At 39.4% G+C, this 16,892-nt stretch overlaps 1 protein-coding gene across 1 annotated transcript; it reads right to left on the bottom strand.

Annotated features, from left to right (window-relative positions):
- Nucleotides 1-1,465: 1,465 nt before the first annotated feature.
- On the bottom strand, nucleotides 1,466-6,574 carry ccndx (cyclin Dx). Its single transcript, XM_036590223.1, has 5 exons — nucleotides 6,457-6,574; nucleotides 4,353-4,667; nucleotides 3,414-3,629; nucleotides 2,856-3,173; nucleotides 1,466-1,710 (listed from the first exon to the last, which is right to left on the bottom strand). Exons 2-5 carry the CDS (start codon nucleotides 4,569-4,571, stop codon nucleotides 1,567-1,569), a joined length of 897 nt encoding a protein of 298 aa, XP_036446116.1. The 5' UTR covers nucleotides 4,572-4,667; nucleotides 6,457-6,574; the 3' UTR covers nucleotides 1,466-1,566.
- Nucleotides 6,575-16,892: the final 10,318 nt, after the last annotated feature.

Below are 16,892 nucleotides of genomic sequence, written 5' to 3'. Positions count from 1 at the left end.
ACTGAGTCGTGGCCACGCGTTAGGATCTCGTTCCCACGCTTTACTAAGTCGTGGCCACGACTTAATCATCTCATTCCCACGCCTTACTAAGTCGTGGCCACGCGTTATTCTTCTATGTACGGACTGGTGAGTGTGTTTTGAAACATTATTAATACTTTCATCCCCCCCCTAATGCGGGGGCTCCGTAATAATGAGTGTTTCAACCCAGACTGCTTTTTGTTTGAGGCACAGGATACAATACAGGATACTGTACAGCCAATCATAGTAGAGCTTATTTACATATAATGGCACAAAAACAAAAAATACCATACATTCACAATAATTTTATGGGTAGATTAATGTGTGTGTGTGTGAATATGTATATATATAGAGCAGGTACTATTTGGGTGATGGATCATTCTCAGCACTGCAGTAACACTGACATGATGGTGGTGTGTTAGTATGTGTTGTGCTGGTGTGAGTGGATCAGACACAGCAGTGCTGCTGGTGTTTTTAAACACTGCGTCCACTCACTGTCCACTCTATTAGACACTCCTACCTTGTCAGTCCACCTTGTAGATGTAAAGTCAGAGACGATAGCTCATCTGCTGCTGCACAGTTTGTGTTGGTCATCCTCTAGTCCTTCATCAGTGGTCACAGGACGCTGCCCACAGGACGCTGTTGGCTGGATGTTTTTGGTTGGTGGACTATTCTCAGTCCAGCAGTGACACTGAGGTGTTTAAAAACTCCAGCAGCACTGCTGTGTCTGATCCACTCAGACCAGCACAACACACACTAACACACCACCACCACATCAGTGTTACTGTAGTGCTGAGAATGATGCACCACCCAAGTAGTACCTGCTCTGTGAGGGTCCATGGGGGTCCTGACCACTGAAGAACAGGGTAAAAGGGGGCTAACAAAGTATGCAGAGAAACAGATGGACTACAGTCTGTAACTGTAGGACTACAAAGTGCACCTATATAGTAAGTGGAGCTGATAAAATGGACAATGAGCGTAGAAACAAGGAGGTATATATATATATATATAATATATATATATATATATATATATATATATATATATATATATATATATATATACGAGATAATGTCGTCACATAACACAGTAAAATTCACTGGACCAAAAGCTTAGTCAATATTATTTATTATTTGAAAATAGATAAAAATATTATTTAATTGAAAAATAGATTTCATTGGACACTGTCATACAGAGCAAAAACCGCCAAATAAAATAAATACACAAATTATAACATCCACATAATAAATAAATCGATAATCAATAAATTAACAGTATACCTCATAACTTAGACCCTCACACAGCAAAAATGCCACCCAACACAAAAGGTAGTTGGAAATAAAATCACAGAAATCACAGTAATGGCAACGAAACAGAGACGCATAGCACCTTAATACCTCAAAGAAACAAATAAATAAGAATAATTATTAAATAAGCATTAGATCATTTGATAAGACAGCATTCATAAAAGCAGGTTTACATCAGTTTCACTGATAACTAACAGCAAGACTGCAGTTCAACTTTAAATGGCTCCTTTATTCCTGTGTGTTAAAAGTCTATCTCTCTCAGGTCGGTTGGTGTGCTGGACCTTTCATCCTCCATCCCTCCGTCCTTCTCCTCTTCCTCTCCGCTGTTTCTCAGTCGTTCCCTGAGAGCGTCCTCTATCAGCTCACTGTAGCACTGCAGCACAGCCTGTGGGACACAGAGGGTTTCATTTGGTTACATTTAAAGGGCTTTGAAGGGCCTTAAAGAGCTCATATCTTACATCTTTATCCATTTATGATATTTGTGTGCTTTTATGTTCCACCAAAAGTCATAACTTATTTCTGAATGACCATTTTCTAACTTCTCTTGGTCATTCAGAATTAAACAGGCTGTACCTTTAAAGGGCCCATGTCCCCCTTTTCTTCATTTTTATTTTTTTTTCTTCAATTTTATTTTTATTCTCGAGGTGCTTTTATGATGTTTGTGCGCTTTTATGTACCAAAAACAGCCACACTTTATTTTTTTACCTTTTTCCAATTTCTCTTTATCCTGTAGAATTAAACAGGCTGTTTTTTGTGTTACTGTGCCTTTAAGACTGATGTATGTAAATGAGCTCTGTTCAGATTGGCTGTGCCTCATTTAAAAAGCAGTCTAGGCTGAAACATTCCTTATAACGTCAGTGTGAGTGGACAAAGCTAAACTGCTGTTGGCGGAAAAGTAGGATAAATGTAAATGCATTGTTTTTTGTGACATCACAAACATCACAAATGTTTTTGCAGCTTAGTTCCCATATATGGACTGTATAGACTTCATACACATAGTAGATACTGAATAATTCATAATGGATACTGAATAATTCATAGTAGATACTAAATAATTCATAGTAGATACTAAATAATCCAGAGTAGATACTGAATAATTCATAATGGATACCAAATAATTCATAGTAGATACTGAATAATTCATAGTAGGTACTGAATAATTCATAGCAGATACTAAATAATCCAGAGTAGATACTGAATAATTCATGATGGATACCAAATAATTCATAGTAGATACTGAATAATTCATAATGGATACTGAATATTTATAGTAAATACTGAATATTTATAGTAGATACTGAATAATTCAAAGTAGATACTGAATAATTCATAGTAGATACTGAATAATTCACAGTAGATACTGAATAATTCATAGTAGTACTGAACAGGCAGATATATGTACATGCACTGTTTTTTGTGTTGTCACAAAACAGGCAATTGTGCAGTGTAGCTTCCATACATGGACTATCTGGACTGTGGAGTGAGTGGTAGATGAAATGGACAGGAAAGGACCAAATCTTACAAACTCACCACATCAGTCTGACACAGCATGGCCAGTGTGGAGGTCAGGTGACTCGTTTCTCTCCGGCTTTTCTCTTCCAGGCCCCGGATGGCTGAGTTGACCGCCGCTGCGGCCACCAGAGAGGCTGGCGTGCCCAGAAAGCGGGAGTCACAAACACACAAGGCCACCAGAGTGTCACTGTGACGTCTGAGGGTCGAGATGAAGTCCCTGTCTGCATCGTCTCCCTCCAGCTCCTCCAGACACGACAGCAAGTGAGGGATGAAGTCCTGAGGGGTCACTGCAGCCACGTCCCACCTCAGAGTGCCCAGGACCACGCGCTCCATCTCCTGCAGACGAGAAAAAGAGCGTCAACAGTGCATAAATACACTCAGTTTCCAAGACATGTCCTCTGTGTCCACTTTAAGGCGTTCACTTGCATGCTGGCAGTGTGTATGATCTCCACAGAAAAGCTCTGACCAATAGAACGGGACGCTCAAATGTAGGTCAGAGGTTTACACTTGCAGTAAAGGCAGATAAAGAAGTGGTGGCCAGAAGCTCCGGCCGTGCCCGGTACTCCAGAGACTCACCCTGAGGCTGGAGGTCAGGAACTCGTACTCCGCTGCAGCACACAGAGTGTCCGCACTGACCGGATCGCTCTCCACCAGCTTAGAGGACACCAGGATGCAGGCTGCGGCCAGACAGTACGGAGAGGAGGGCAGAGAGAAAGTGGCGGACAGATAACGGTCCAGCAGAGAGACGGCCAGCGGGAACACGGACTCATCACAACCACAGTCACAGCACACCTGCCGAGAGAGAGAGAGAGAGAGAGAGAGAGAGAGAGAGAGAGAGAGTAAATAAGCACATCCAATTCTCTTTCAGAGTCATTGAATATGCAAATGACTCATTAATATTCAAAAAAAGTCATTAATATTTCAATATCAGAATAATTGCTCCAAGCAAAAGTATACAAAAGAGTATATTCTGAATATTACTATTGATTAATATTATCTCAGCGCAGCACCCCAACGCGACCCAGAAGGATAAGCGGTTTAGAAAATGTGTATGTGTGTGTATTAATATTGTTCTAATGTTAATTAATATTATGTACTATTAATTAAACATTCTGATTATTAGATTAATAAAACAGAATTGAAAACAGTTATAAAGTAGAATACAATAATGATTTTGTAAATATGAGAGAAATTCTTTGCATAAATCAATAATAGATACGGAATAATTCATAGTAGACAATGAATTATACATAATATATACTGAATAATTCATAGTAAATACTGAATAGTTTATAGGTAACTGAATAATTCATGGTAGATACTGAATAATTCATTATATATACACTTAATAATTCACAATATATACTGAATAATTCATAATAGTTACTAAATAGTTTATAACAGTTATGAAAAATGTATATGTTACTGAATAATTCATATGACTGTTTGAAGTTATGTGATAAATTACTGAATAATAAATCTGCAGTTTAATTTTAAAGGGTCAGTCAGCTGTACCTCCAGTGTCCACTTGGCCAGCTCTTCTCTGCGTTTGGGGTCTCTCTGGATGAGTGAGGTGTACAGCGAGGAGGGGAGGTATCTGTCCTGTGAGTGCAGCAGGCCGTGGATGACCCTCAGTCCTGATGCATGGGGGTCCCGGGGGGCTCGGACCGAGACTGATTCTCTCTGACCAACGGGCTGGACATCCTCCTCCTCACACCACAGAGACACAGACATCCCCTCCACCTGCAGGCCCGAGTGTGTGTCCCCCAGCAGCGGCTGAGTTACTGAGTTTGGATGGTTAAAGCAGAGGAATCGGCCCTGAGAGATCGGCTACAGAGACAAGCGGTGAAGAGAGGAGGAAGTGTTACAGTGATGAAATCGGCTGAGATTTGGCTGCTGTAGATCAGCAGATCAAAACAGTAACACTATGTGGGCAGCAAAAGTGTTTCTGTCAGTTAAAACACTGTAACATTAAAATAAATACAAGTATTGAATTATGAATTATGAGTTATGAATATGTTGGTTATAAGAACACAGGTTTGGTTCCTGACTTCTTGCTGCTTGAACTTTCTGACTAGGTGATTGAGTGCTGATCGGTTAACCTTACTGCTACTGAGTGCTGATCGGTTAACATTACTGCTACTGAGTGCTGATCGGTTAACATTACTGCTACTGAGTGCTGATTGGTTAGCATTACTGCTACTGAGTGCCGATTGGTTAACATTACTGCTACTGAGTGCTGATTGGTTAGCATTACTGCTACTGAGTGCCGATTGGTTAACATTACTGCTACTGAGTGCCGATTGGTTAACATTACTGCTACTGAGTGCTGATTGGTTAACATTACTGCTACTGAGTGCTGATTGGTTAGCATTACTGCTACTGAGTGCTGACTGGTTAGCATTGTTACTACCGAGTGCTGACTGGTTAGCATTACTGCTACTGAGCGCTGATTGGTTAACATTACTGCTACTGAGTGCTGATTGGTTAGCATTGTTACTACCGAGTGCTGACTGGTTAGCATTACTGCTACTGAGCGCTGATTGGTTAGCATTACTGCTACTGAGCGCTGATTGGTTAACATTACTGCTACTGAGTGCTGATTGGTTAGCATTGTTACTACCGAGTGCTGATTGGTTAGCATCACTGCTACTGAGTGCTGATTGGTTAACCTTACTGCTACTGAGTGCCGATTGATTAACATTACTGCTACTGAGTGCTGATTGGTTAGCATTACTGCTACTGAGTGCTGATTGGTTAGCATTACTGCTACTGAGTACTGATTGGTTAACCTTACTGCTACTAAGAGCTGATTGGTTTAGCATTACTGCTACTGAGTGCTGATTGGTTAACCTTACCGCTACTGAGTGCTGATTGGTTAGCATTACTGCTACTGAGCGCTGATTGGTTAGCATTACTGCTACTGAGTGCTGATTGGTTAGCATTACTGCTGCTGAGTGCTGAATGGTTAGCCTTACTGCTACAGAGTGCTGATTGGTTAGCATTACTGCTACTGAGAGCTGATTGGTTGGCATTACTGCTACTGAGTGCTGATTGGTTAGCATTACTGCTACTGAGTGCTGATTGGTTAGCATCACTGCTACAGAGTGCTGATTGGTTAGCATTACTGCTACAGAGTGCTGACTGGTTAGCATTACTGCTACTGAGTGCTGATTGGTTAGCATTACTGCTACTGAGTGCTGATTGGTTAGCATCACTGGTACAGAGTGCTTATTGGTTAGCATCACTGCTACAGCGTGCTGACTGGCTGGTGAGTTAAACAGCTTATAAGCTAAATAAAGCAGCTCACTCACTGACAACATGAACGCACATAAGTCACTGTTATGAAGTCCTATAACTGGAGTTTAAGAGCCCTCAAAAAAGGCAGCAGTCTTGAAATATTTGATGATAAAATGATTAAGTATGAATCACAAATTACTACAAAAGAGTTTTAAAACAAGTTTAAAACAAATACAAAGATTCCATTAAGTGAAAATGAATCAAAACTACAGGCATTTTCTTCCATTTTCACAGAAATCATTAGACTGGGGTCCCAAGGGTTCCCAGCTGTAATTATGCATGCGGCCCTTGGCTCCTGGGGCTCCTGGAGGTTGCTTACCTGCTCCTAGAGTGAGGTCCAGCGCTGTCTTCGCTCCTGTAGCTCCTTTTGAGTCCGAATGAAGGAGTACGTATACGTCTCTGTTTGAACGTTACTGTATTTCAGTGCTGGTGTTATACGTGTGTGGAGCCGCCGTGAATCTGACCTGCTCCTCTCCGCTGACCCCTTATATACGCTCAGAGAGAGAAAGGGGGACGGTGCTGAAACAGTGAGGGATAAAAGAGGGGTGTGTAAAGTGAGTGGAGCTAAAGAATAAGAGGGCACAATGCCACCAGCTCAACAATGGAGTCAACAGGTGGGGAGAGAGAGAGAGAGAGATAGAGAGAGAGAGAGGGAGACAGGAGAGAGAAAGAGGGAGGAGACAGAGAGCACAGACAAGAGAGGGAGTGGCCCAGAGGGACCGAGCAACAGCTTGTCACTGACAGTGAGAAAAGAAAAGAAGAGAGAGAGAGAGAGACAGAGAGAGGGAGGGAGGGAGAGAGGGAGAGAGAGAGAGAGAGAGAGAGAGAGAGGGAGGGAGAGAGAGAGAGAGGTCATCTCCAAACTCTGACAATGGGAATGAATAATGAAGCCTGTTTGTTGACACAGAGAGGAAAGTGTCTGCATGTTTAAACATATTTATGTATATTTTATGAGAAAAATATTATTTCGTCCACACAGACTCTATTTGGTGAAGTGCTAAGTTGCTTAAAATGTGCAGCAATTATTATTTTTTCAACACTATTTTATGCAAATACACAGTTTTAGCCATTTCTCTACGTCCCACATTTTACATCATAACATGAACTAAAACAATATTAAAAGAACAACTTACATAACTATAAATATGTGGTTATATAGTAATAAATAGATCAAGAAGTACTCGTCCCTATCACTGATGTCAGAACAAAACCTCGTATCGTTTTTCAGTTTTTGTCATAATTTGAAAATGCCTGTTGTTCTTTACCTTGCGTGTAAATTTCATGAAGAACGGACCAAAATAAAAGGCCTAAAATTACTTGGAAAAAATTCTGGTTCCATTGACTTACATTAAAAGTAAAGTATGTTTTTTCCTTCTCCTGTAAAGTTACCATTTTGGAGATTCGAGGTTTTCTTCCGACAACAGCGATAAACATTATTTGACAGTTAATTAGGTTAGGAAGAAACAAATCAAATATAAAATACAGATGGAGTCATATCACTGTACAGATATTGGGATTCTAGCTATTCTAGCTAAAGAGTAACATTCACATAGAAGAGGAATGTGGGGTGAGTTAGTGGGGAGACATTTCAGCTTCTCATAATATGCAATAATGGGATCCCAAGTTCTATGATGCCTTTCTAGATTAAAGTTTAATCTTTTCTAGTTTAAGGAAAAGCAGAAGATCGCAGAGCCACTGAGGTCTTTGGTGAATACAGTGATCTCCAATTAATCAATATCCTCCTCCTTGCCATAAGGGGAGCAAAGGCCAAGGCCTCCTAAATCCTGTTTGGAATCAGTTTTGATTAGCCCAGATAAACTTGGTACAATCTCTGGGTCAAACACGGGGTCAAGCTCGCTGGTGTCACTCAGTCATTTTAAACTTTTAGTCTGTAGCCACCTTCAGACAGCCGGTAAGTGTTTTAGTGGAGTTTAACTTTTCCTTTCTCTTTTATTTATTTATTTATTTATTTATTATTATCATCATCATCATCATCGTTATTATTATCATCATTATTAACAACAACAATGACAATAATAATAATAATAATAATAATGATAATAATAATAATGATAGTCATCATCATAATCATTTATTTTAATATTTTATTGCTGTTTTACTTGTTGTTAATTCTTTTACTGCTCTTTTCTAGTAAATATTTTATTTTTTTCTAATATTTTAGTTTTCTTATTGCTTTTACCATCTAAGGTGGTTCTTTTACTTCATTTTAATGTGTTTTCATTATGTATTTTTTGATATTTTAGGCCTGTTTTCTGTTTGAGCTGTTATTTATTTATTTATTTATTTATTTATTTTTATTATTTTATAAATCTCTTTGTCTTGATGATTTTATTTGTTTTGGTTGGTAAATTTCATTTTAACTTGCTCGGCTACACTGTAAATGAGGGTCTCCTCCAATGTACTTCCGAGTCGAAATAAAGGTTGATTGATCCATTGATTGACTGATAAACAGTCAGTAATTGCCATCCAGAAACTTGACAATATAAATATATGAGAAGTCCAAAGCATATGCATTAGGTCAGCTGAATGACAGTGACCGCATAACTCATCTGTCCCAGGTTGAATTTTTGACAGTTCTACTTTGCAGTAAGGAACCCTGTAAAGGACCTTAAACTGAGTAGGATTAAGTCGTGATGTGCGTCAGTTCTATGAGGCTTCAAAAGCCACAGCGATACTGAAGGTCACTGTTTGTTTACATGTGAAAAGGCCAGAAGTGAAAAAGTGATGTGTTCACATTCGAATAGATTGAGTGCATAAACTAATTAATATAATAATAATAGAACGTAACACATTGATTACTCTTCTGTTTACTCACTATTACACTCCTAAAAAGGTGGTTCTTCAAGGGTTCTTTAGTAAAGAGTTTGGTTCTATTTAGAACCATGAGTTCTATATAAAACTATTCCATGCTTAAATGCTTAAACTATTCCATGCTTTGCACAGAGAACCCTTTTGAAAATGATTCTATAGAACCAAAAAAGGATTCTTCTACTTCAAGCTTGACATCGTAACAATAGCAGAAGCCTTTTTGGTGCTATATAAAATCATGTTCCACACACCCTCCATCAGTCTGAAGAACCTTTGCAAAGACAATTTAAGCATGAAATGGTTCTATATAGAACTCATGGTTTTACATAGAACCGGTGCCTTTAATAAAGAACCCTTGAAGAACCATACAGAGTGTAAATGTCAATAAATATAAATTTAAATTACTATAAAACACCCAAACAGTTTCACAGCATATAAATAACAATGCAATAATCCAAATAAATAAATCATCAATATTTTCCATTCACTCAAACCAGGCAGAGTCAAGATAGAGTTGTATGCAAGAAGGTCAAGTTCCATGTTGTTGTTGAGGTTCTAAGTGTAAATAAGTGAGCACATCCTCAACAGAGACACACTCCTGCACATTTTAATACAGTAATACAATTACTGCTTATTTGCTGAGTTAAACACACTGGAAGAATAATAAAGCATAAAAACTCACACATTTTACGCTTTACTTTTCAATATGTTTGAGCAAATCGACAGTAATTCTGCATCAAAATGTGCAGAAATGTGTTCTCTGTACAGGATGTGCTCACTTCTTTACACTTAGACCCTCAACACAGCATGAATTTGACCAGGGGCGCCCAAACATTTGCATACAACTGGATACTGACTTTGTTACGTCGTCATAAAATGCAGCTGTGATTAATGTTGGCCTATTTTCAGTCTGTCAAAACAAGAACAGTAGAGGACATTTGACCCAAAGTCATTAGTGCTATTAGTCAAATCAGAAATCATATGAATTTAGAGGTTATTAGGTTTAATACTGAGAGCTGCCTTAGTGATGAATATGGCTGCTGTCAGAAGAAAGCATTGTTTCTGCAACAGGGTAACTGTTCATGAAGGGGAAAAAGGGGAAATCCACCAGATTTCCAAGGTTTCTGCATAATTAAATGGACACAATGTAAACAAAGTCATTCAGAGTGGTTTGGGGATCCTCCGTCAGATAAAGCCTCATTATTAGCCATTAGCCTGCAGATTACATTAAGCCTTATGATTAGCTGAAAGGGGAATTCCACCGATTTTTCAAAATTGCAGCATAATTCAAATGTTAATATGTAAACAATATGTAAACAGAGTGGTTTGGTGTGAAAAGCTCAGCTCTAGAGAAAGTTACAGTCAGAACTGTTCACAGTGGTGGTGATAGGAACCAGACGTCCACCTCTAAAAGCTCCCTCACAGAAAGTTATTAAATGAACGGCCTGATGTCTGAGACACTGGTTTATGACAGTTATAAGAAGGTTTTGGGAGTAAATTATGTTTTTAAAACTCATTTATGGTGGAAGGATACATGCATGGTGTTGTGAGGCAAAATAGTCCCCAAAGAAAATGTATTTTTTCAGGCTTTCCACTATTTTACCATAATCACTCAGAAGACTCGTGCAGGTTCACTGGTGGTTTTGGATAGTAAAAAAATGTCTATATGTGTGTTGTAGTCATGGTTACCCCCTGGTTCCTATCAACACCACTGTACAGAAATTACACTGTGCTGAATTTTATATAGAATTTTTGAAAAAATGGTGGAATTCTCCTTTTATTTCCCAAAATGAAAATAGGTCCATTATTTATATTTGTATATTAATATTGGCCCAATCATAAAATGACAAAAATGGAGATGGAGAAGCTTTTTTCCCCAAGGGGTGATAAGGATGCAACTTACACCAAAAATCATTAGTTTTATTACCCAACTCATAAGTTACAGGCAGTGATGTAAGCAAGTGTGCAGGTTTAAATAACAGTAGCAGATGGAAGAGGATTTGGGTCATTTGATCTGACGGTGAGGAGAATAAAACCGTGGAGAACTTTTGTCTTCAGCGCTGAAGTCGCTCTTGCTCACGTGCCACCTCGTGCTCCCCCTCTTCTTTCTGTGGAATCTCATTGTCAAAGCAACAAGTATCCCATTACCATTCTGCCCCCCCCCACGCGGCCCCTCCCTCAGCCTGCGGCAATCTGGTGTAGTGTTTAAAGGCCGTGGAGAGGCTGGCTGAGGTGTGAGTAACAGACAGAGGAGCAGAGCAGGTCAATGAGCCGTATTGTCTGCCTTTACAAATCAGTGTCAGACACCAGTGGCCGGCCTTCTGCTGCACACGCAGGCTCTCAGAGGGCCGGCAGGGTCAGGCTTTCAGATCCTTGTTCCTACAGGTGGCTCGTCGCTCTGAGTGAAATACGAGCGGGTTTTTTTTCACATTAAAGACTCATATCCTGTACTGATTTATACTCCAGAGGCCTGTCTTCACTCACAGCCCCGTATCCTCACCACACTAACTGCAGGATCATTTGCTTTGTGTTTAAACACAGCATATGGTTCATTAGGAGCCACAATGTGCAGGACACTTGTAGCCAAAGACTAATTATTCATTCAGTGAGGGCTTAATTATTCATTTGAGTGTTGATGAATTAATGTACACCTTTTATATCTATTTATTTATTTATGTACATATTATCACCGTCAGAACAAAACTGTGTATCGCTTTGTCAGTTTTTCTTTCTTTCTTTCTTTCTTTTTTTACACCAACTGTCATTTACATTGTGGGAAAACTTCGTGACAAATGGACCGATAGAAATGGTCCAGAATGACCCAGAATAAGATCCCATTACATTAACTTACATCGAAAGTTAAGAATGTTTTCCTTCTTCTAAGAAACTTTTTTCAGTTTCATAAAAAATTCCGCAGGGATATTTTTCACCACCTCCGAAGTTCAGTCGCAGAAGTTGGTTTAGCATTTTCTGCCTCACACAGTCCAAGGAATATACAGTATATGTTATAGTAAGCATCATATTAATGCTTATTTTATCTAATCAATCCTCCATTAAGCCCTTAACCCCTTAACATTCCAGGCTTGTCACATACTAAGGCTTATTATTCAGTAACTACAGGGACTCCAATGCAAACTAATTGAACTTTTCTTAGGTTATAAAAGTGTGTAATAATAGACTTTACACGGCTTGTTAAGGGGTTAAATGGCCAGAACCCACCGGCACTTCCAAAGTTCCAAAGCTCCAAGGTTTTATTACACACATCTATAGCCTAAGAACAGCTCAGCCACTCTGCATTAGTCCATGTAGTTACTGAGTAATAAGCCTCAGTATATAATAAGTCTGAGATTTTCAAGGGGTTAAATTAAATCAGGTGCTGCTGATGGAATTGAACAAACCCAAGTGATGGCTGGAGCACAGGGAGAAGTTCTTCTAACTGTATTGGTCCAAATCCAGAACATAATCATTTAAAGCCTCATAACTCCATTTTTGTCATTTTCCAGTTTTTGACATAATTTGAAAATGCCTGTTGCTCTTTACATTGTGTGTAGATTTCATGATGAATGGAGCAAAGGAAACGGCCCAAAATGACTTGGTAAAAATTGGTTCCATTGACTTACATTGAAAGTAAAACATGGTTTTTCCTTCTCCTGTAAAGTAACCATGTTGGAGATGCGATAGCAGCAATATATAGTTCTGTTGTGCCCAGTCCTGGTCCTGGAGATCTACCACCCTGCATAGTGTAGCTCCACCCCTAATCTGACACACCTCCAGGGGCATCTGACTACTAGATCCAGGTGTGTTGGATCTAAACTCCCAGGAAGGCAGATCTCCAGGATCAGGATTGAGCACCCCCGATATAGTTGTATGTATCGTTACTGTCGGGACAAACCTTGTCAATTTTCATTTTTTGGTTTTGTTTGTATATACTTGTGTATGCTTTGTATATGAACATGTTCTGTTGATATTTTAAGTAAAAATAAGTTAACACATCCTGTGCACTGTTAGAAATAAAGGTTCAGGTACATTTTTCGTTCATCAAGGTACAAACAATATAAATGTTCCCCTAAAAGGTACAACAGTGGTTTTAAGGTCTGACTGTGAACCTTAAATAAGTTTTTCCAGGTGAAAAGTTCGTATTTGTACCTTTTCATAACCGAATGTTTTAAAACAGAACAGTAAAATAAAAGCCTGGAGACGAGACGGGGTGTGTGGAGTCAGTACAGCTTAGAACATATCATTTCAGTGGACCCACCAACGGTTATTTTCTACCCATCTAAGAGGTTAAGAGATACAAGTAAACAGAATCAAAATCCATAACATACAAATGCAGAAATGATAATATTAGTAACAGCAGTAATGTTAGCTGTAAAGTCTATAGGTCTGTTATTACACCACATGTCTGACACTTTATAGACACTGCTAGTTTCTTTGTTAGTAACATAAACGCTGCGGATTAGGGTTCATCTCAATGTGATTAATTAATTTGATTTGATTACGTGACCCTTATTAGTCCCACAACGGAGAAATTTCACCCCCGCCTTTTGACCCATCCGTGCAGTGAAACACCACATATACACTAGTGAACACACACACACTAGGGGGCAGTGAGCACACTTGCCCAGAGCGGTGGGCAGCCCTATCCACAGCGCCCGGGGAGCAGTTGGGGGTTAGGTGCCTTTCTCAATGGCACCTCAGTCACGTACTGTCAGCTCAGGGGATCAAACCGGCGACCTTCCGGTCACAAGGCTGGTTCCCTAACCTCCAGCCCACGACTGTCCTTTATGTTTAAAATCAACAGCATCGTCAAAGCCAGTGGATTTTAATCCTGCAGGACCCCCAGCACTGCACAGGGGGTCTCTTATACTAATGAACTTCATTCACGTCACAAAGCACTTTGAGATCTTTTTTTTTGGAGTGCTGAAGAAACGAGTGTGTGAAAGAATGTGTGAGAGAGAAAGAGAGCGTGAAGGTGTGAGTGAGTCTCTCTGAGCTGATTTACTCCCTGACTGACACGAGAAGGAGCTTCAGTCACTTCACATAAAAACTGTTTAACCAGCTCTGCAGCCTGAAAAGAGTTAGACTGAAAGCAGATTGAGTCTGAATGAAAGGCTGATGTTTTCCTCTCTCTCTCTCTTCTCGTCAAGCAAAGTCAGGTCAAGTGGCAAAGGGGGGGTAAGTGGGTTGCAGGGGGGGCAGAAGGAGAGCGACAGATCGCCGTGCTGTTTAAGGGCCCTAATTAATTCATGTGTGGCAGCTGTATTCAAAACAACAGAGAGAGAGAGACAGTAGAAAGAGCAGTGTGCCACTGGTGGTGGCGGAGGGGGGTATGAGGGGGAGGCGTGGCTCTCCGCCCCTCATTTCTCGCCTCATTTGGTGGGATAGTGGGGAACAGTGACCCTCATTTACCCCCAACCTGACACCTGCTGTGTTTGTGTTTGTGAAGATGGTGCGACAGACAGAGACACAGTGTTTTAAAGCGATAGTTTGGCAAGAAGCACTCCTCACCCCGAGGGTACTCGATCAGCCAAGGCATGTCATGTCTGATGTTTGCTTCTTTAAATTTAAAAAGCTTAAACTCAAAAATAATTCTTTCGTGAGAAACACAGCAGTGCAACTGGTGCCTGTGTTTGTTCATGTGCACCATGCTAATTGGTGTATATAAGCTCCCATTACTTGTTAGCTACATTAGCCTCGTTGCTCCAGTGCTAAAACTAAAGGAGCAAACTTCAGACACCAAACATGACTCGGCTGATCGACTACATTTGGGGTCAGAGGGGAACACTTTGTGCAGCCGTGCTGGACAACTGACATGTTTTATCGCTTTTCTAAGTGAAAGTAAGTCAACACATCTTCAAAAGAGAAGACTTTTTCTGCGCATTTCACGGCACCATTTCTGTTCACTTCCTATTCTATTTATATTTCTATTTATTGTAAGTTTAACACATTGGAAAACATATCAGAGGTGCCAAAACTTTTGCACAGGCCACAGTTTATGTTTTGGTTTTTCTCAACATGTTAAATTCAGCAAATGAACAGTAATTCTGCATTAAAATGTGCAGAAGTGTGTAGTCTGTAGAGGAAGTGTTCACCTATTTTCACTTAGAAATTTAGCAAAACATGTAATCTGACCTTTTACATATGATTGTATATGACTGTATATACACTATGAGAGCAGAGTGCTTATAGTTCTGTAAAAACACCATAAAAACAGGACTTCGTTGTAGTGTGACGTTGTAGTGTCTTCGTTGTAGAGTATTTAAGCGGTGATTTTGTAAAGCACACTGCAAAAAATAGAGCCTTGTCAAGTAAAATGATCTAAAATGTAGTCAATAAATCTAATGTTTCTCCTGCTGAGATTGTGTAAGCTTATTTTAAGATTATTTAACTTATTTCTAGACATTTTTTATTTGTCTTAGGTTATTTTATTAAGTACATTTATCTCACTATGTTGGTGGATATTTTTGCTTGTTTTAGGAAATGAGCTTTAAACATTAAAGCAAAGCAAAGTTATCTGCCAGTAGTATAGTGAGATCAATATACTTCAGAAAATCACCTAAAACAAGTAAATGATGTCTGGAAATTAGCTAGATAATCTTCTAATCAGTGCACAACCACCTCAAAAATGGGAAATATTAGACATATTGACTAGATTTAAGATCATTTCACTTGACAAAATACCATTTTTTGCAGTGCAGGGCCAAAGTGAGAGCTTTTTGTTCATAAGTTTCCTTGTTGTTCTGATATTTCTGTATAATTTGGAGGTTGAGATGTAAACCGAGTCATTCAGAGTGGTTTGGTGTGAAATGGTTCAGATGTCTTTACAGTGGTGGTGATGGGAACCAGGGGTCGCCATGACTACAACACACATATAGCCATTTTATTTACTATCCAGAACCACCAGTGAACCTACACGAGTCTTCTAAATTTATATTGAGTGTTGATGATGGGAAAATAGTGGAAAATCTGAAAGAAGTACATTTTCTTGGGGACTATTTTGCCCTTGTATATCCCTCCACACCATAAATTACATGAATACATGATTTACACCAAAAACCTTCTTTTAACTATAATAAAACAGTGTCTCAGACATCAGGCAGTGAATTCATAACTATTTCATGTAGTAACTTTCTGTGAGGGAGCTTTTAGAGGTGGATCACCACCACTGTGAACAATTCTGACTCTAAGTTTCTCTAGAACAGATAATTTCACACCAAACCACTCTGTTTACATATTGTTTACATATTAACAATTGAATTATGCTGCAATTTTGAAAATCGGTGGAATTCCCCTTTAAGCTAATTGTAAGGCTTAATGTAATCCGCAGGCTAATGGCTAATAATGAGGCTTTATCTGACGGAGGATCTCCCGGCGGTGAAAAGGGCAGACAGCGCGACGTGCAGTCAGCCAGAAACTCACTTAATTATTTATGAGGCTGTAAACGATCAACAGATTGAAGAGGCCCAGAGAGAGAGAGAGAGAGAGAGAGAGAGAGAGTGAAAGAAAGAGAGCGTGAAAAAAAAGAGAAGAGAGAACTGGGTGGGGGAAAAAAAACACACTATTACATTACAGCAAATCAAAAGACAAACTGCTACTCTATATCGTTTATTTCAGATAGAATAAATCAAATAAATGCACATATAGCCATGGTTAACAACAAAACAAACAAAATATATGTATATTTATTAGAATACATCATCATGCATACATAGAAAAGGCCTGTATAGCACAGTACTGTTATCTAGCTGTCGCAAGTGTAACCTGCATTTATTTACCCCTTTTCAAACTTAAAATGGAGAGAGTGAGAGACACAGAGAGAGACACACAGAGAGAGAGAGAGAGGGAGCGTGAGAGAGAGAGAGAGATGAAAGGGTAAAATGTACATGCTACATAATGATAGTGTCAGACTGTTCACTGAATAAAATT

The sequence above is a fragment of the Colossoma macropomum genome, unplaced genomic scaffold (assembly GCF_904425465.1).
Source record: "Colossoma macropomum unplaced genomic scaffold, Colossoma_macropomum, whole genome shotgun sequence".
Taxonomy (NCBI): Eukaryota; Metazoa; Chordata; class Actinopteri; order Characiformes; family Serrasalmidae; genus Colossoma; species Colossoma macropomum.
This window is presented reverse-complemented; position numbering and strand designations above follow the sequence as displayed.